This window comes from Haliaeetus leucocephalus, unplaced genomic scaffold, assembly GCF_000737465.1.
Source record: "Haliaeetus leucocephalus isolate CR32 unplaced genomic scaffold, Haliaeetus_leucocephalus-4.0 Scaffold93, whole genome shotgun sequence".
In the NCBI taxonomy this organism is placed as follows: domain Eukaryota; kingdom Metazoa; phylum Chordata; class Aves; order Accipitriformes; family Accipitridae; genus Haliaeetus; species Haliaeetus leucocephalus.
This window is the reverse complement of record NW_010972529.1, coordinates 662,418-682,864: the sequence shown is the minus strand read 5'-3', so window position 1 is coordinate 682,864 and position 20,447 is coordinate 662,418. Positions and strand designations below refer to the sequence as shown.

Genomic DNA, 20,447 nt, shown 5'->3' with positions numbered 1-20,447 from the left:
CGGCGGGCGCGGAGGGCAGTTTCCTGGCCGCCTGGCTGAGCGCGGCGGCGGCGGCGCCGCGGGAGGGGCTCCGCGACTTCCAGCACACCAAGCGGGTCGGCAACTACCTGATCGGCAGGAAGCTGGGAGAGGGGTCCTTCGCCAAGGTCCGGGAGGGGCTGCATGTGCTCACCGGAGAGAAGGTACCGCGACCGGGCCGGGGCCGCCGGGCGCCCCTCGGGGGGGGCGGGGGGCGGCTGGGGAGGTCGGCGGTGTGTGAGATGAGTGTGCCGGGTCTCTGCCGGCCGGGAGGATGAGCCCCCGGGGAGACACCCCCCCTCCCCCCCGCGGGGGGCGCCGAGCCGGGGGCCGCGGGGCTCCCTCCCAACTTCCCCGCGGCGCTGCCGCGCGCTGCGGGCGTGGAAACGGCGCTTCTCCCTCGCGTACTGAGATTTCCGTGGCTGTAATGTTGCTTTCCTCTTGAAATACTTCGGTTGCCTCGACCTGTCTTTTTTTTTTTTTTTTTTCTTCTATTTGTTTGCTTATCTTTTGGTCAGAAATGTGTTTTTAATGGTGAGACTGGTATTGCGGATGACCAGTCACCACTGTGTGCCGTCTAGTCGTGACATTTCACGTGTAGGTACATACAGGTACTTCTTGCTTATCAGAGCGATGGGAGATGCTGCGTGTGCCTGCAGGAGGGGGTACAGTTCAGCGATTAGAAGTTGTTGATATCGCGGCATGGCAAAAGATGCGAGCTGCACCCTGGATGTTTTGGGGGTTTTTTTCCTAGGGTGCTGGGAAGAAAAGTCCGTGGTGGGTCTCTGCTTTTTGTTTATTATCCAGAACCCTTCAGTGGAGGCTTTTAGCCATCAATCAGGATGTGTCACAACCTTATAAAGACTAGTAGGGGCTTTGGCTGGGCGGTAAACAGAGCAAGGAGAAGCCTGCTAGGGCCCCCCGATGAAGAGTTGTTGGAGCTATCTGACTTCTGCCTCTGTTTTATCACATGCTTAACAGAGGGCTACCCAAAGCAGGATGCCTTATTGTTACTGAGAGCTCCTTGGACCAGTGGGGCTAAGCAGAGTGTAATTTCCTCCAGCTCCAGCAGCACTGTAAGTGTGCTGCTGTTAAGATTGCATCTTGGTAGCTTGCATTCCTGCACTCTCAGATATAATTTTTTTTCTTTTTTTTCATTCCAGTAAATTTGTCACGGAGTGAAATTTAATATAGGGCTCTGAATTTCATCATGAGAAAAATGATAAGGTTAGTGATTGTTATCATATAGGAATGCAAAAAAAAAAATTTTTTTTGCTCTCTTCTGTTACCAAGCATGTGCTTCTCCTTGGTAACAGATACATCCAATGATCCTCCAGTTGATAAAAAGGCACATGCACACACACGTCCTTCCCACCTCCACCTTTTTGGATTGCTACATTTATCTCAGTCTGTTAAGAGGGGAAAAAATAAAAAGATACACCACACGCCCCTCTGTCTCAGCTCCCAGGCCTGCTGCTTCCCCCCCGCTCCATGTTTTGAATAACTTGCACTGTGACAAAGTGACAAGCAGAAACTCTAGGAGAATCACACTTCCTTCCTGCTGAGCTGCTGTGTCTGCCTTTGTGGACAGGCATGATGATCTCTGAGCTCTGTCTGACCTGATCTTGTATCATGGGATCAAAGGAAGCTCTTGCTTTCAACTTCAGCTGGTGAAAGATCAGTTGCATAGTTTCAAATTGACTAATCAAAGGTCCATCTTCCCAGAAAATCCACCTATTTAATTCCAGGTATTTATGGATAAGCCATTTGAGTTAATGGATAGGAGATAAGAGTAATTAATTATTTGCTTCAGGTGAGGTCCTATCTCAGTGAGGTTCCTCCCTCTAACCCGAGGGGTGAATGCTTTCCGTCCCACGCGTGACCCCATGGGAGAATTTCACCCCGAGTAGAGAGCTGATGGACACTCAGCTCTTCTGGGCATATTCCTCTGCCAAGCTTTTGCATGGCCTCCAGCCAAAGGCAGCTGAAACGTGCCCAAACTGGCTCTGCCTCACAGCTGCTGGCAGCTCTGCCTACATGGAGCCCACCATGGGTGACTGAGCTCTGCCTGTGATATGAGGAGGAGAAGAAAAACATCTGCTTACCCAGACTCCTTTCTTTTGGAGTGCAAGGCTGTGTCGGAGAGGAGGCTGAGGCTGGCAAGGGTGGGAATGGGATCGGGAGCGAAAGTGCGAGGCCACGTGAGCATGGGGACCAGCAGCAGCAGGTCATGGGAGGAGGTTCTGTGGGAAGAGGACATTTTACGTAAGAAATGGTTTATCCCCATGGCAAAGTACTTCCGCAAAAGCATTCTGATACATGAAGGGCCAGTTCCATTGATTAAGCTATATTTGTGCCTTCTGAGAAATCTCAGTGAACAGCAGACCAGGTGCTGGAGAGTTAGGTATGACAGTGCCATATCTGGGCCTGGGTGACACCGATGCTCAGACCTCACAGACCTCCTTCTCCAGACATCAGACAGCCAAACTCAGGCTGGAGTTAATGGAGCTGTCTGAGACATGGCATCAGTAGCCGCATGTGGCAGTTACCTCCTGTCGTCCCTCCCTACCCACCTCCATCCCTAAACTTGCCTTGTCTTGGGGGGAAAATCCCCCCAAGAGCAACGCCATGCCTCTCCAGAGGCTGGAAGAGAAGATAGCTCCGTAAGGGCCTGATGCTGTCCCTCCGTCCGTGGCGTGAGCCAGGAATTGGACGTGTATAGTCTTCTATTCTGCTCGCTTGCGGAAGAAAAGTTAATCTGCAGCAGTGTACACTTAATACACTCACAAGTGGAGTTCAGCAAAACAAAATGTGGAAACAAAGCTGTCTCCCGTGGACAGCTCACTGGATCAGTGTAATTGCTGCATTTTTCTAAGCTGATGTTTTATGAGCCTATTATTCCAGGATTAGTGCCTGCATGTCAATTTTTTTTTTTTTTTTTTTGCTTTCAAAATACATCTGATTTTTGTCTCGTAAAGCTGTGGTTGAGCAAGGGCATTGCCTGAATTTCAATAAAATTGCCATGATAGTGTAAAGTAGAAGTCTTGCTACTAATGTCTGGTAGCTGTTTTGGCAGAGCCCGGGCCCTTATGGTCACTGAAACATCTGACTTCAGTAAGGGGGGACCAAACAGGTTTTGATTTGCACCAGACTTCAGCAACTCCAGAGGAGTTAATGCGCATTATTGTTTCAGAAAATTGTGTGTTTAGAAATGAAATCTGTGGATTAACGAGTCCCCAGCTAGGCTCAGATCCATCGCACTGACACAATGCATTGTACAGAATCAAGGCAATACGGAATGGATGCCAAAAATCTGCCATTACCTCACCCTGAAATTGCTAGAAGCTAAAGAGGTCTTCAAGAGAGCATGAGATGTTATATATTGTGGGCCAAACTCTAGTTACATTACCAGCTGCTTCGAGGACAGCTTGATAGACAATGCCTTTAGAGTGACCTGTGTGGGACAGGAATCAGCAGCCCCTACTAGCGCCTAAGCACGAGAGGGTGAGCTAAGGTGAGATTTTTAAACCTTCCCTGTGAACGTCTTTAGCATTGGACTTTAAATCAAATCTTTTATGGTACTTCTTGCGGTTTATGTTGCCATAGTGTCAGGCATGTTGTTATTTTCTGGGCTTGAAAAATGTTTGGTAGTGCCTGATGCAATTAAGTGTATTTTAGCTGAGCGCAGGAGAATGTCGAACAGATTATTCTTTCCACTGCTGTTGAATAAAATTATCGCAGCCTATAATCTGACATTTTTGGGTAAAAGGCTGATTTGTCAGATCAGCTCAGGCAGTCTTTATTGCTAATCCTAAGGAAACATAGTTCCTCTATGAAGAGCAAGCCAATTTAGCTTTAAATTGTGGCTCTGAAACCCTGCTGAGTTAGCTGTATTCAGCTAACTTTGCGAGCCTGTGCACAATATACTCTTGGATTGTTTCAAGCCTTCTGCTTGGGGCTCTGAAGGGTCAATTGCTGGGCAACGGGAATCGGGCAAAGGCAGATATTGCAAGATAATGATTTTTTGCATTTTTAGACAGCTGAGATTACGTTGCCATCACTGTGGTGAGGGTGGTATGAGGCTCTGCTAATAGACCTAATAGACTGTGTTATCTGCTGTGGACCCTGATGAAATGTCCGAATAACTCCATATGGCGTTGCGGAGTGACAATGTATTGACAATATATTGAGCCAAAGTTGTTATAAACAAACTTGAACTGGGATTACGTTACCTACTTTTAGGTATAACCTTTAACACTACAAAAAAGTCATTGAGGCAAATTGAATCATTTGATTTCTCATCCGCCAAAAGATTTGTTTATCGTTTCCTTTAGCGCTATTGTTAAGCTCGGAAAAGGTACATTTTTAGTTGCAGTTAGTCAAGTGGCTTTCTGCAACAGTGGGAAGCAGCGGCTAAAAATATAATTTACCAGTTTCTTCTATGGAGGCAAAGCAATTAATATTAAAAGTGGCCTTTTCACAGAAGAGTTCATGTTCAGGATGTATTTCTGTATTAAAGAGGTAAAAAAAATAAGAGATGTATTTGGGCACCCTGGAGGTGCTGGGGTGGGTAGGTGGGCAGAGCAGCCTCCCTGCAGAGAGCTGGAAATGTGTCTTTTGCTCTGGCAGGCCCTCCTCGGAGGAGTGAAGTGTTTCCAAAGGGCACTTGCACGGCTGTCGCCTGCTAGGGGCACATTGCACTGTGTGTATTATGCAAAATTATACACTGGCGTAGCAGGCGTGTTTCTGTGCGAACTTCATGCCCTGCCTTCGCCTTCTGAAGCGCTTTTCAATGAGCACAGGGGGAACGGTACAGCTCCCAGCCTTTTCGGTAGGTGTGGAGCGACTTGGGGCTGGGGCTGCCTGCCATGGAGTCTGTGTGAGATGCAGGTCGTGCAAGTTATGTGACTGCTCTACACCAGCTGAGGCAGCCATCTCCTAAAATGCTTCCTGTGACTAGGCACCGGCTGTCAGTTTAAGCAGCGTTTACGTGAGAGTATAGAGAAGTCCATATTGCGGTGGCATCAGTCCCTGGCCCTGCGCCCCACCTTTCCCATTGCAAGCCCTCTCCTACTGCAGACCCCTCTGTCCTCTTCTTGGGTAGGACAGAGGAGGCAGCTCTCATCTGAGCCCGTCAGGACCTCTTACCTGAAGCAAAGGCTGGAGTGCCTCATTTCACACAATTTCTGTCTGTTTAAGAGAATATAAGCAGATGGATGCAGGTAAATAGGGACAAAAGTGGTTCCAGTAGACAACAGCAGGTGCTATGATGCTATATACACTTTCACATGTCACAGTATTAATTTTGCCTTGAGTAAATTCACCTTTCCCCTGTGTCTTCCACCATAGACTCCAGGGAGTGGAGACTTGGTGGCCAAAGGCCTTTGGGTGTGTTGGCAAGTGAGATCTTGCCCCGTTAATGCCCTTGGTAATCATGTCTCCCCCTGCGACATCTCTGCTCTTCATCAGGGAAACCAGCACTGATGGAGGCTTCCTATTGAGGGCTTCTGTGCCAGGACTTGCCATTGTCAATCTTGTCTGCATCTCAAGATCCAGGGTCATCCAAGTAGTAGTACGGGCTTTTAAAACCTGGGAAATTTGGTATATGCTCATATATAGTTCTAGGATCTTTACCTTTGTCTAATTTCTGAGGTTTGAGGGTCATGACTGTGTCTGTGTGGGTCACTTTCACTTGCAAAACCATCTTGCCAACTAAATAGGCCAGGAAGTTACTTCATTGCAAACAAAAGTTGAGTTTTTAAGGTGGTCACTGGTCTTTCAGTACAATCCTTTCCTTTTTTGTCCCCCAAATATCATGAGGTTGTAGGTAAAACTGTGAAACTTGGAATGTTTTCATTGATTTCAGTGGCTCAGAGGGTAAAGCCACAGGATCTTAATTTGAAACTTCATCTGTTATTTTATGTTCGTCCTCCAGTGATACTTGTATATCAGTTTCCTAGATGTGTTTGTTCTCTCACTGTAAGTATTTAATTAGTAGTTCTCTTCTTACCTGTTTCTCTACATATTTTAAAGTTTTTTCTCTATCCAAAAAAAGGTTGTTTTCAAAAGTGCTTACTGCAAATCTGCACAGTGGCTTTCTCCTAGGATGCTGTTCACTTTTATTAATGGCTGCCACCTGTTGTACCTGGATGATATGCTGTTCTTAATTATATGCACCAAGGGAATGAAATGAGGGTGTTTCTGCAGCCTGATTTTTTACATTTCCTTGCCTTTAAGTGTTTGTTTTCCGCAGCATTGACACTATTCTTTCTACAGAGGCTTGTGTGTATGTGTGCAGATGCATAATTTGTATTGAAGCTATTAAACATACAGTTTTGTTAACAGATGATACTTCAGAAAATTATTTGAAGGACAGTGTCATGGTTGCAGTGGCATCAGTGAGAACTTGGCTGGAAGTAGGACCAGAAGATAAGTTGCTGTGTCAGCATAGCATTCCCCGATACGTGTTATGGAGCATGCAAGAATTTGAGCATAAGGCAGAATAAATGCCTTAATCAGAAACTTCTGATGTGCACCTACCTGCTCAGTTTGCTATATGATTACCTGCTAACAGTTTGTTCACCTGGAGAACAACCAGTTGCATCAGGCACTTGTTATAAAGCCACGCTGTTCCCTCTAACCCTTTTCTATGTTGCATACTTGGCATAAGTGGGAATAGGCTTTTAATAGCCTGTTCATTAATGCAGTCTGTCTTCCAGGAAGATTGCTTTAATATTTTTCAGCTGTAGCTTGCAACTTGTTCTGCAATGAGCTGAATTCATGCACATGTGGCAGGTGCTTATCCTCTTGAGATAATCTGCTTTCAAGTTTACATTCAGCAGTTTTAAGGACGTCACTAACAGTGCATGTCAGCAATGTGCTGCTTTTTGTATAGACTGTTATACTTTTAGTGGCATATGCAGGATTGAGGGAAGCCGAGTGTTTAGGTTGAATTGACACCAGGTGTAGTTCTTATGCGATGCTCACATCTGGATCCTTGTATTTGTTCTTCGAAGTTTTGTATTTTTAACATACTTAATGATGCATAAAGCTGTGTGCCTGTTTTTGTAGGCATGTGTTACTTGTAAATGTCTTGGTAATTAAAACACGTCTTGCTTTCTACATCTTGCAGTTTGCCATATCTCCTTTTATACCAGTGAGCTGGAGAATGCTACCGTAGCTTGATATATTTCAGCGGATGTGACACATTAGGCATCTTTGCCCTCATGAGTTATTTGTTTGCCTGCAGTCGGGAAAATGGAGGTTATTAATGAGCAGCACTTACTCTTCACAAGGATATAAACCCAGAAGGAAAGCAGTCATGAGATGGTGCGACAAATCATCTGGCAACTGAATTGTAACAGTCTGTCTAAAACCTAAGCTGTTGTGTTGTATGAACAATAATATAAACTGAACTGAACAATAATATAAAATTAGCTGAGAGTTTACATGCTGACTACACTACTCTTCAAGGTTATGGAGAAGCATCTAAAACTGTCTAAAGTTGGGTTGATTGGGTAGATACCACCCAGAAGAATTAGGTGGATTGCTGTGTTGGTGCTCACCTAGCAGCATGGGATACAACCGAACCAAAGCAAACCAGTACTGGCTAGATTCAGACCATCTCGAGTACTCTTCTGCTTGCCACGTAGCCACACTTTGCATTACTTCAGCCCCAGATTGGCTTAGCTGTTATTTTCAGATCAGCTGAAGAACCAAAAACCTGAACCTTTTGATTCTGTGGCTCTGTGAAACTTCTCCTGCTGTGCTTCTCTGATGGGTTGTCTGGTGGCTGTTCTCCTGGAAGGTGCGAATCTAGCAGTGCCAATGCCGTGATGGAGGTCGTGCTGATGAAGAGAACCGGGTAGGTTTTTCCAGTAAGCTTTACTGGAGTAAGAGAGAAGCCACCATCACAAGCACAGCTCTGGGGCCCACCCCACGCTAGGACGGAGGTACCTGTTTCGAAGCTGATAAGGTGAATCCCTGCAAAACCTGTGTGTTGATCTCCACTTAGGATCGGTGCTTGCAGGGAGCAGGATCAAACCTCATCCTCATGGAAAGAGCCTGGGAGGATTTACTGTGGTCCCCCAGGGAGACCAGTTGCAAAAAAATGAACAGAAAGCTGGTGCTGCCCTGACCGAAGTTTCCTTTTCTTTCAATGCTTTGCTCTGCTATTGCACTGCTGCTGAGTTGTAGGTCCAACACCTTTAATGCTAGGCCCACCAGGGCTCTTCTCAGTTGCAGTGCAAGATCAGTGGTACTAGTGCTATGAGAAAAATCATTGCAACAAAGAGAACTAAAAAAAGATAAGTTATATATAATAAAGTTCCTTTGCTCTCTGCCTGTTGTGGAAGATTGTCATGGAAACATTTTTTTTAACAGAATAAATTTCTTTTCTGTGAATAACGTCCATAGAGCTAAGGGAGAGAACATATTATTTATATATAAAAACTTTATTGGAGACACCTTTTTCTTGGCTCCCAACAATTGTAAATGTTTTATCTGCTGTGTTTTAAATCATTACAAAGGAGGGTATTACCTGGGCCTCAAAAGCAGTGGCTCATGGGTTTTTGTTTGGTTTGTTGGTTGTTTTTTTTTTTTCTTCCTTAAAGCCATAAAGCTATATCGGTATTAAAGTGCTTTAAGTCAGGGACACTTAGTCTTCTGTAAGTCCAGTTATGCATTTGATCACTAAAATGTGAAACAGGGACTGTTTAATCTGAAACACGTTACGAGTCCATGATCAGGAAAATGGGAAGTGGCATGAGCCACCAGGTTTCTCCTGCAGGGATCGGCGTTGAAGGAACGTCATTTGGTATTGCTCCTCTCCTTTTGCTTCCCCACATGTAATCCGAGATCTTCATCCATCTCACTGTGGCAGGAGTTTTCAGCATTAGGAAGGCAAGTTATGGTTTATCAGAAGCAGCTGGATTGGGCGCGCTTCGCTTGCGACCCGAGGCATCAGCTGTGCCTTGCCGTGCCTCAGCTCCGGTGGCTGCTTCTTGTCCTGACAGGCTCTTCAGGCCGGGCCTGGGTGGAGAGGACCTCTGTTCGCAGCAGTTGTCAGGCTGGCTTCCGCCGTGAGGGGCTGTGAGGAGCCATCGACTTCCGTCGATGTGAAATGAGGACCTTGCTGGTCTGAATGGGTTTTCCATCTGCCGCAGTGACTGCACGTCAGGCTTCCCGTGCGCTTGTATGACAGGCCCTGAAAAATGTCTTTTCCGCTAGCTCGTCATACCTTGAGCTCAAAGAGTTTTCACATTAAGTGCTGGGTGGTGTTTCAGCATGTCAGTCTTACCTTATGAATGGGAGTCAGAAAGCCCTTTTCTGAAAAACAGCTAATGTTTGGAAAGTGATACTTGACGAATATTTTACCTGTCAATGGCAAGGCAAACCCAGCTGCCCCAGGCATTCGGAGACACGCTTTCTCCTTGCAGGGGATGTCTCCGGCCCGGAGGCCGGTTTTGACAAGCTCGTAAGGATTTCTTTTGGAACCTCTTTAGTGCATCCTTATGTATCTCCGTGTCTGGCTTTATGCCAACACTACTTCCATCAGTCTCTTGTGTAATCTCTCTTGACTTGTGTAAATATCTTTAGAGGCCAGGGAGGTAAAAATGTGCTCCTCTCCCTTGGGGGGGTGCAGTTATGACTACCCCGTTAATTAGTTAACTAGGAGAGCAGTGAAAGGTCACTGGAATTGGTTTCCTTCTGCCAGAAGGGAGATAGATCCCCTCCATGACCTACTCAAGACAAGCCCTGCGTTCCTTCCCATGGATGGGGCTGTGCTGTAGCCACACAGGTTCCTGCTCCCCAGGCTGTGCTCTGATGCTGTGGCATCCATGTGTTGTACAAATTCTGCTGCTTTGGACATGTAGCACCAAGGAAAAATGTAATTCGTGGGGCTTTCTGTTCAGAGCGGCTGGGCAGGGGCAGAATTATGGCATCCTCCTTGCCTCAAAACCATCTGCTGCTGGTCCCTGTGCTCTGAAGGCCTGGCCATTTCAGGTGGCAGAGCTGCTAGCAGGTAGGAGTATGTCTGTCTGTCAGTCATTTGAAAAGGGAGTGAAGCAGAAGATGAGAGGGAAGGGGCCAGCTGGCTTTATGGAAACAGTGGTGCAGAAGCATGTCCAGGAGAGGATAGCTATAGTTGCCCGTGAAGTATGGCTTGAAGTTACCCATAAATATGATGTGAAATAAAAAGCACGTTGAAGAGAAATATGACCGAGAACGGCTCTCCTCCAGTGAAGGTGAGCTGCTCTGTGGAAATGGACCACATCAGACAAGGTGTTACTCATGTGTTAAGTCAGTAATTGCCTCCACTCTGTTTCCTTCCTTCCTGACTGAAGTAAGAAGAAAAGGGAAGAAGAGCTGCAGAAATATGGGGGATGCCTTACCATGTGGAAGGGCACTAAGGTAGAACGTGAGGAAGCCCTGAGGAGTCTGTCCGCACAGCTTTGTAATGTTGATAGTCTTAAAACCTTCGTGTGGTCTGCCCTTGCTCTTAGCATAGTGGGAGCAACCCCGTAGTGTGCCCTTACAAACACCAGTGCCTCAACACATCAAAACCCTGTCTCCCCGTGGAAACACTAATTTGACTGTGCCGATACAGTCAGCAGCAGAGCCGTGGGTGAGTTGGGCTGTCTGCAGCAGCAGCAATATTTGCATGACTCCTCGTGACACTTCATGTCTTCTGCGCTGGGGAGCTCCAGCAAGGATGTCAGAAAGAGCTTGCAAAATTTACATCCCTTGATGTGACTGCTGACGGCTCCCAGAGCGTCTTGCCTAGATCAACCCCCATCTTCTGTGTCGCGCCTTGTCCCCTGCCACTCTCTGCAGGGACGAGAGACTCTTCGCATATGTACAGGCACTGAAGCCCAAAGGGATCACAGCAGTCATACAGCCTGACTATAGAAGACAAGCCCCAGTATTCTTTTCAGGAGTATCTGTATCAATGTTTTGTTGAGCTATTGCATACTTTTAAGAGAGGGGGGGGAAATTCAAGATCTACATTCATCTCTGTAAGATAAGATCTTTCTATCAGTACTTCACCACACCTAAAGAAACATGGATCATGTTTATAGCCTGAGTTTGCCCAATTTACCTTTTGGGAAGATAATTTTTATTTTATTAGATTTAAGAGCTTTCTATTATCAGAAATCTTTTCTTCATGTAGGTACTTGCAGAAAATCATGAAGTCAGTGCTTAACATTCTCCTAATTAAATATTTTGAGCTTCAGTCAGTTACTACAATAAACAGTTTTTGGACCTCAGAGTGTTCCTGAAGCGCTTTTCAGAACTCTTTCCAAATTTTTAATCATTTTAATAATAATTTTTTAATTACTGGCACCAGAACTGGATATAGTAATCTAATAATAGTCCCTAGTGCCTTGGACAGGTGTAATTAATACTTTTCTTATTTTAACAAATACATGCTGCTTATGCTTTTAGGGATTATATTTAAGTTGGCTGTGGCATCAAGGGGGCTTATTTTCATTTGCTTATCTAAAGTACTCCTGAATCCTTTTCTGCATTGCTGGATACTGTTGTATTTGGGTTGTAGGTAATGGTAAGATTTTCTTTTCATCCCCTGGCGATTTGATTCTTTCTGTTCAAGCTACCTTGAATCCGAAATATACGAGTGAGCATACTTGGAAGTACTTTCTTATTTAGAAGAGTTTATATTTCTTCAGGGGCTGATTTCAAGCTTTCCTAACTGTATCTGGTCTGCCAACAGAGAGAGTGGCCTCCTGCCTACTGAGACATTTATCCTGTACTCGTCTCTACAGCAGCTGTTTTTATGTATTGCTAAGCTCAAAACTCTTGGCTTATGCTGCCAGAGACTCAGAAGAGAAGAGAATACTTTGACAGAAGTGACTCCTCTCTACCTCTTTTGATTGCTGATTTTACTAATGTCAGAGCAAATACAGAAGAAAAACTATATTCAGCTGTCCTACAAAGAGCAGATACAAAAAGTATCAAAGACCAAACATCACCACTCAAGTATGAAGCAAAGAGATGATACTGCTTGTTTAACGTAAAACCTCAATGCATCTCTAATAGTATAGCTACTGAGCAGCCTTTTCACAGTGCATATATGTGCACATGCATGCACATGTTTAACTCGACCTCTGTCCCCCCTATTGCATTTGTAGCAAGCATACAGGGCAAATACAAAAGGTATCAGATGGCCATCACTGAATGGTTGTCCTTTTCTATCCTTGATAAATGGGACAGGCCTTATTCTTGTGGAAGAGTCTGCCTTTACAGATTGCTGTGGGTTTGGACGATTGCTGGCTTCCTTGAAGTGAATGGCTAAGCTGTAAGCAGAATGATTAACAAGCGGTTACCTTCTTGTGATACTTTAGAAATGCTCTGTGGTTTTCTTTGAAAGCAGTTTTTGAAAAGTGAATAGATGCTAACATTTGTTAGGGAACTGGGAAGCCAAGCAGGATAGCCGAAGGGAGTCCCACCAAAAATGACACCCTTGGGAGCCTCTTCAGACAGGTTTTCTGAATTGGGTGGTATGGGCTGCAAGGTAATTTGGCAAATGCCTAACATCAAGCATGTTAACTTTCTTACAGTTTTGTTGTGTTTAGTTCCATGGTGAAAGGTAAGTTTGTGTTTGTGTGATGGTGTCTAGACTCATCTGTGTCTGACAGTCCTAACGGAAGAGCTGTGATTTCTGTCTGTCCTGAGTGGGACATGTCTGGTCCTTCCTGAAGGTGTGCAGTTTATTGATTTCTGGTATGCATTTGCTTGGATAATCCTTTTCTTTAATGCTTTATTTCTTAAGATACTGGAACTTGCTATATTAAAAAATTATTCCTTTGCTGTACTGTAAAATTTGCTAAGCTGTAACCGCTAAAAGAAAGAATAAACTCTACCCAATGAATGAAGTAGGCATTTTCTAATCCTTGAATTCAGTTGTGAAAAGCTGGTTGGTTGCCCAAACTGAGATGCCCTTGAAGGGATTGCTTTCAGGACTGTGCTGACAACTGTGCAGGCTTCAAAGTTAGGTCTGTTTAATATGATTCGAATTGGCCACCCAAAATCACCAGTCGGTTTTGAAAACTTAAGCTCAGATTTTTGTGGTGAGAACAGTGGTAAATACAAAGCAAGCTACAAGTCATGCTAGACAGCTATCGCTGAAAGGAAGAAAGAAAAGAAGATTAATTCATTGCATGAGCCTTCTTGGGCACTTCAAAAAGAGCTGGAGATGGGTTTGCACTAACGATGGCTGTAAAATATCTACCTGGTCTGGCTCTTTGTCTCATTCTCCTAGCTAAGCTTAAACCAGGCAGTAAAGGTTTGTGGGTTTAGGTGCAGAAGTCCAAGTCTCAGGCTGTCCCACTGACTGTCCCCCAGCTGCACCCCGTAGCCTACGGCTCTGAACTTCATCTGAATGGTCAGGGTGCACCAAGCCTCTCACAGCCCATGGTCCAGGATGGTGCTGAGAGTCAGCCCTGCTGCCTGGCTTGGCATCATCTCCAGCAGGTCTGCCAGGAGTAGACTCTGGCAAAAAAAGAGTGGGGGAAAGAAGAAGGAAAAAAAAAAGGCGGGGGGGTTGTCCCTCCAGTAGTTGAATAGCCCCTCCGATAGTTGAAGTTGCTGCTCTTGTGCTATGTTGGTCTCCTGGCCAAATCCCACAGTGCCTGCTGGATTCTTATTCAAACCAGTTTCCTCTCAATTCAGCTGGAGCTCTGTTTGGCAGAGGTCTGCAGGAACTGCCTTCCTCTTATTTAAAGTTAGGAGAGAATTTGCAGAAGGAAACAATTCAAGTGTGTGGGTAAGTGGGGAAAACTCTTAAAAAGTCCTCAAAATGTCATACCCTGATTTTGCAAGGTCACATGCAATCTTCTGTTCTCTGTGAAGTTAAACATGTTATAACATTATTTGCCAAGTTGGGGCCACTGCTATGAAACTGTTCTAGATATTATTGCAAGTGTCTGACATGAGTATTGTTCAAGACCTCTTGACTTTGACTCAGCAAACAGGCCATTGAGAAAACCCGTTTTCTGGCAAACAGGAAGGCTTGCTGCCATTGAGGTGCATCCTTCTGCCAAGAGACAGCCTGTGCAAAGACATCTGATCTGGCAAGCAAGAAACCCAAGGCTGAACTCAGACCTGGGTTCCCTGAGTGCTAACATATTGTGTGACAAGTCACTGCTGGTCATATGGTTGTTACTTGGTTTTTATTCTGGTGGAATCATGATGTGTCTTTGAAGTTTGAGATTCACCAGGGAAAGCTAGGTAGAGGGATAGAAGTTTTTACTGTAAAAGCATGGCTTGAATAAAGCTCTTTGCAGCTTTGGGATGGGGGGGAACAACCACCCAAAAAAACCAGAAACCTGACTACCTTCCATCAGTTTTGTATGTAGTTGAAAATAGGTTTTACAGCAGGCTTGGATTCTCCCTCCCCCCCCAATATTATTACGTTTCTGTGTTCAGCTTCATCCTGGTATCTAACCTTTGGTTTCTCATCAGCAGTACACTGCAGGCATACCATGCCTTGAATTTCTTATTGAAGCACAACAGAAGCTGAAAAATACGAGTTTTCAAAGCAGACTTCCAACATCAAGGAGTATTTATGGAGGGTTGGTCCAAAGAAAAAAAATCTCTCAGTAAGACTGAGCTGCAGTCTGGCAAAACGACACTGCTGCAGAGCAGTCAGGCAATGATCTAAATAGACCTTTGCATGTCCACTGGGTAAGCAAACATCTTTCCCTCCCTAACAAAGGCACTACTTCTTGACCCATGATTTTTCCAAGTGTCACTGGCAGGGTTATAAATAGCCAGCAGAAGGGGAGGGTGAAAAGATGACTTTGACTAATGCACACTGAGCCCCTGGAGGTTCCTCCTGCCTGGCACAGCAGACCCTTCACCGGTTCCATGGGCTCAGTGTGCTGTCGCGGCACAGATCTGGGGAGCTGCCCGACACGAAATGTGCCTCTTGCGTGGACTTATGGATGCTACGCTGGGGCATGCTTAGGATGTGTGTGAGCCACCTTCCATGCTTCGTTGCAATTTCATATGTCAAGCCATGACTGTTTACAAAGAGGAGGCAAAATGTGTTTTCTCTGGATGCAGCAGCAATATAGCAACTGAAGCCCTGTCTCCCAGATTTCTCCAGGCAAGATTTAGTCCTTTAAACTGTCTCTTGCTTTTTCTCAGCGCCTTGCTGTGACTGTTTTTGTGCAGTTTGGTGCCAGTCAGCTCCACCCCCCCGCCTCCCTCTTGCAGATTCACAAACCCTCCTAAAACACTAGCTGGCAAAAATCCTCCACCCGTGTGTGTCAAATGTGTGCCTTTGTTTGGGTGGTGACACGTGCCTGTATTTGCTGATGGTGCTTTAGCTGCTTGGTTCTGTAAGCCATGTCACTGTCTTCTCCAAGGATCTGTGGAGAAGAGTGGTGCTTGCACTTTCCTCTCACCTCCCCTTCAGTACGCTTTAGCCCAACCTGAACTATTTTAGTGCAACGATCGAGAGAAGCAGCAATTGCTCATATGATGTGTCACACCATAAACTTCAGGAAAGTAATTCATTCCAACAGTGTAATTCTGGGACTCGGGAACCAAAAATATGGCCTATTACTCATCTTTGTATCTCATAATACAGAATAACCTAAACCATTTATTTATTTACATAGCAAAGGTTTAGCCAAAAGCAAAGTGTTGAATGTCAAGAGCCACTGTTGCTACATATTCGGAGTAATTACTTGCTTTATCGTTTATTTTTTTACTTCTGTGCCAGTATTGGCCAAGAATTCAAGTCAGGAGATAGGCATGATGCAGAGACAAAGAGTCCCTACTTGAAACTTGGGAGAGCAAAACTGAATAATTGCCATGTCTTGAGTAGGCTATGAAAGCTCGAATGTGTTTATTTTATGGTTATCTAACATCTACAGTATTTTCTCTACTGAATGTTTTTTCGTTCTGCATGAATGAAATTTTCAGGTGTAGGCACACTCATCTACACCGTATGGGAGGCTGTGTATATTAAATGTGTTGGGGCACATTCGGTCTTCACTTACCTTGGTCTAATGCTGGATGAACTCAAGATCAGGGATATTTAGCTAAGTCAACCCTGGAGTAACTGAGTGCAGAGTTTGATCCCTAGGTTTCCTCTATATGCTTCAGAGGAAATTGTAAATCAGAGGAAAATCCAAGAAACCCAAACAAGTGAAAAAACCCCACTGGAGCTTTGCCTGAGACGGCTGACCCTTTTGTACAACCCTTGTACCATGGGATGCATTTCATTTAGGAAAGCAAAGTGGTCCTACAAGAAAGCAAAAGCAAAAAGAACTGCAGTGCAAGGGAAAGGACATTGACTAGGAGGACAGGAGAATATGTGAAAGGAGTAGTAAGGAAGAAGACCCAGGAGGAACAGAGAGGAACAAAAGCTAGAAGCTATTATGGAGAACATCCATATGAAAGTTGATAGGCTGCTTGTGTGTTAGGGTCAACTACAATATTTTCTTTAGATATGGAGAGGTTTCTCTGAAGACCCTGACTTTCGAATAGTCCCTGAGATGGAGGGCGAGGGGGCATCTGTCTGAGGTATTTCTGGGGTGCCCTGTGCTGCAGCACGGACCTAGGAGAGGACACGAGGTCCCATGCACATCTGTCCCAGGAGCAAGCAGTATCACACCAAAGCTAGTTTCCTGCCTGGTGTTGGAGATGCCTGCCATAGCCTTGCCTGGTGTTTTACTCTTCTCTTTCCCCCGTGCAAAGCTGTTGCCAAAATATAACTGTTGTTTCCACCTTTGTCAGCTCTGCTCGTGGATCTCTCAGACCTGATGCAAGGGGCCTTAAAGGGGGAACAGTAGCTCGGAGTCAAGGGTGGCTCTGAAAGCAGCTTTGCTTGTCTGCTGGGATAGGTAGGGTGCCTGACCAAGTATCTGTCAAAATCAGGGACAAAATTTGTCCATAAGGCACAGAAAGCTAAATCTTTGTGGTAGTGAAAAAGTCATCAAGTAGTCACATAGTTGGCTCTGTCTCCTGGGTTCAGGTGGTTGCCCCTGTCTCCACAGCCATGCTCAGCCTGGGCAGCAGATACACACATGTGTAGTAATGTGCTTTTTTTTTGGCCAATGAATTGGGGATGACTTACTGATATGAGTAACAGATTACTGCTCCGTACTGTAATACTCCATGTTTTGTATCCTGCAGCTGTGGAAAATATCAGCACTTTTTTTTTTTTTTTTTTCCCCAGAGATTGTATTGTGCTGCCAGCAAACGATCTGGCATCTCATGTTTCTGTAACCCATGAATTTGTTTGTCCTCACCAGAATAACTTCCGTGGTTTGCTGTCTACATAATCCATGCAAGCCTCTGTGTTCTCAGTTCTATCTCGTTAGATGGAGGAATGTACTAATTTAAGACTGTTTCCTTGGTGAATCACCTGAGGCTTTAAAAAATGGTCAAGTTAAGCTCTTATTTACCTGTTGTTTTATCTTACCACTAAATGATCTTTCTTTAATGTGACTAGTCAGGAATGTAGCTTCCAGGTGTTTATGGCCCTGATGCTGCTGGGCTTCACCCAGGCAGCTGTCTCGTGTGTGGTGTTCAGCCTTATCTCTTTATCAACTGTATTTCATCAGAATGATCTTTTAGCAGCAGAAATGTATCCAGCTAATAACATACTCAGCAATACTGACTTCTGGCTCTTAGGACAGACTATGAAGCCCCAACTCCTGTAGTTTTATTCTTCAATTCCTCTGCTGATAAAACTTGACTTTGATTCAAGGCATTCGTGTCAAAGGGTATGGATCTATTTTTGTTGTCATATTTCCAGACCATATTTTTTGTGGCTTTTGTTCTCTAAAGGAAAACCAAAATGTTCCCTAATTTAATTTTTCCTTTGCTTGCAGAAAAAATAAAGGTGTGGCTAGTGAGACTGGAAGCTGTCATGTGCTTGATGTGTGCTTGGCACTTTCTCAAGCTAGGAAGGCGGCCAGATATGTTTTGAATAAGTTTGCCTCCCTGTTGGCGAAGCCCATCAGCCCGCAGTGCTGTGGGTTGTCACGATGTAGTTGGCCCTGGCTGAAAGTGAGTTTGCTGTGAGTAGTTAGTTTGTCGGCCACGAGGAGGGATGTTGTACGAGCTGGAGATGGACGGAAACCTCTTGAGCTTATGCTGTTGTCTGGGTGTTAAGGCTAGGGTAAATAAAACTCTGAGGTTTTCCCCACATTTGTTATTCCTTCTCATTGTAGGAGTAAGGTAGTGCAGGAGATCCTCCAAGGCCAAATCAAGGCAGACAGCAAAGGTGCGGATGCAGCTTCTTTGTGCCTCTGTCTGGGGCGGGTGGCAGATGCAGCATTTTGTGTGTGTTTTGTCGGACCTGTACCCATGCAAACAAGACTCTTTCGCATCATGTAAAATTCAGTGTCACACAGCAGTACCAAGCACCGTGTTTCCCCCCCTCTCATCCTGACAAACAAGCAGCTGTCACTTGGGTAATGATGCGCGAGCTGCGGGGTCCAGGTGCATGAAGGACTTCTCTTGTGGCAGAGCTCTGAGGAAACGAGGAGCCCGGGAGGAGGATTTTGCAGTGCCTTTTGTTGCTCAGCCTGGCACAAGCTGTTAAGTCTTTGTCTGGTGCAGGTGACCTGGAAGTCTGCAGCACCCAATCTAAATAAGAAATCTCAATAAATAAGTAAGTGTCTATAAATTTGAGGTAGAAAAAGGCAGATACTTTTACTGTGGCTATTTAGTGAATCCATTAAAACAATAAAAGGAACCAGATTCTTTAGGCGTAGAACAGAACGATATCCTAGTCGGTCCCATCCTTTTGTTCTCATGTGGTGTTCTGCACCAGCAATGAGAGGAAAAGCACTTGGATAGCCGCTAGCATGTGCTGTGTAATAGATTGTCGTACAGTCTCCTTAGTTTTATTATGTACTTTCATGATGGGCTTCAGTTGATTTGGACAGCTGCAAGCAGGTGTGCCACTGAGAACTTGCATTAAAAAAAAAGTTTTGCCTTCTTGGATTTTGCAGAGTTGCTCGGTTCTAGAAGTCACAAGAGGATCATCTTTCGTGTACGTTTTAAAAGATGAAAAAGAAATGTGCCAAGAGAGTGGTACCAAAATTATTTTGGTTTTCATAGTATGTTTTTATTCTGTTTAATCATGCAAAACTAACACTTGGCTATAGTTTAAGAAACTTGTAATGGAAGCTTATCATCTCAAGTCATATATACAAGCCAGGGCAAGCCAAAAATTACACCTAAAGCTTGTGAACACGAGCCTGAAGAGTTTCTGGGAAAACAGATAAAATAAATGCCTAGCATGAAGTGTGCTAAGTTTTTGGGTATGGTTAATGAGATTGTCTCTTCTCCTTTGTTACCTATTTCCTTGCAATAACTTTTGTCTGTCATCATACAAGGGAATAAAGAAAGAAATTGTCAGTGGGGTTAGAAAGACAGCTGTTCCTCTGACCTGGGCAGTTGTGCCTGAAACCATGGTGTATCAGTTGAGACTGACATTCTTTTGATTTTTTTTTTTCTGTTTGAGGTTGTTTATACAAGGTTAAAGCAATAAATCATTGGTGTGACTACTAACAACCCCCTCTCCTCTGTTTTTTCATTAGGTGGCAGTGAAAGTAATTGACAAGAAAAGAGCCAAAAAGGACACCTATGTCACTAAGAATCTGCGACGGGAAGGGCAGATCCAGCAAATGATCCGCCACCCAAATATTGCTCAGCTGCTGGATATACTGGAAACTGAAAACAGCTACTACCTTGTCATGGAGCTGTGCCCTGGTGGCAACTTGATGCACAAGATCTATGAGAAAAAAAGACTTGAGGAGCATGAAGCACGCAAATACATCCGGCAGCTTATCCTGGCAGTTGAACATCTTCACCGGGCAGGAGTAGTTCACAGGTAATCTTAAAAACCCTCTCTGATAAATTTTATCTCAGAGCTTCTAAGTGGTATTCTGGCATTTATTTGTATAGTAAGGAGACTTTGTTACGAAAACATATTCCTAACAGCTTTTTTGTCTAATCTTCATTGTATTGTTTAGGTGCTCATATTTTACAAATTAGAAAGTATCTGCAGAAAGCCTTAAATAAGTGTGTAGCTTCAGGCTTGCATACGAGAACCATGCTGACTCCATGTCCTTAAAGATAAGCCTGTGCTTTGGAAAAGTAGGCAAGCACTATTTTGCCTTTTCAAATCTCTGTACCAACATTAACTGATGAATCATTTCACTGTTTCTTTGAGGAGGTGGTTGTGTCTGTTTTTTTTTACTGGTGGAAGTGCAGCGGTATAGGGAGACAAACTGATTTGCCCAAAGCCTCGCAGTGACACAGCTGGGACGAAGCCTGAATGGGACCACAGAAGTCCCTTTCTGCTTCTCTGCTCTTTCAGTTTGTTGTATTGCCTCAACAGGACCTCACAAGTTTGAAGACGGTGAAGTACAATGCAG

At 44.7% G+C, this 20,447-nt stretch overlaps 1 protein-coding gene across 1 annotated transcript in view; it reads left to right on the top strand.

Annotated features, from left to right (window-relative positions):
• Positions 1-20,447, top strand: part of HUNK (hormonally up-regulated Neu-associated kinase) — a 57,177-nt gene that overhangs the window by 622 nt on the left and 36,108 nt on the right. The window contains exons 2-3 of the mRNA XM_010585330.1: positions 15-182; positions 19,608-19,900. Of these exons, the coding sequence (XP_010583632.1) occupies positions 15-182; positions 19,608-19,900 (461 nt within the window). The remainder of the gene's footprint in view (positions 1-14; positions 183-19,607; positions 19,901-20,447) is intronic.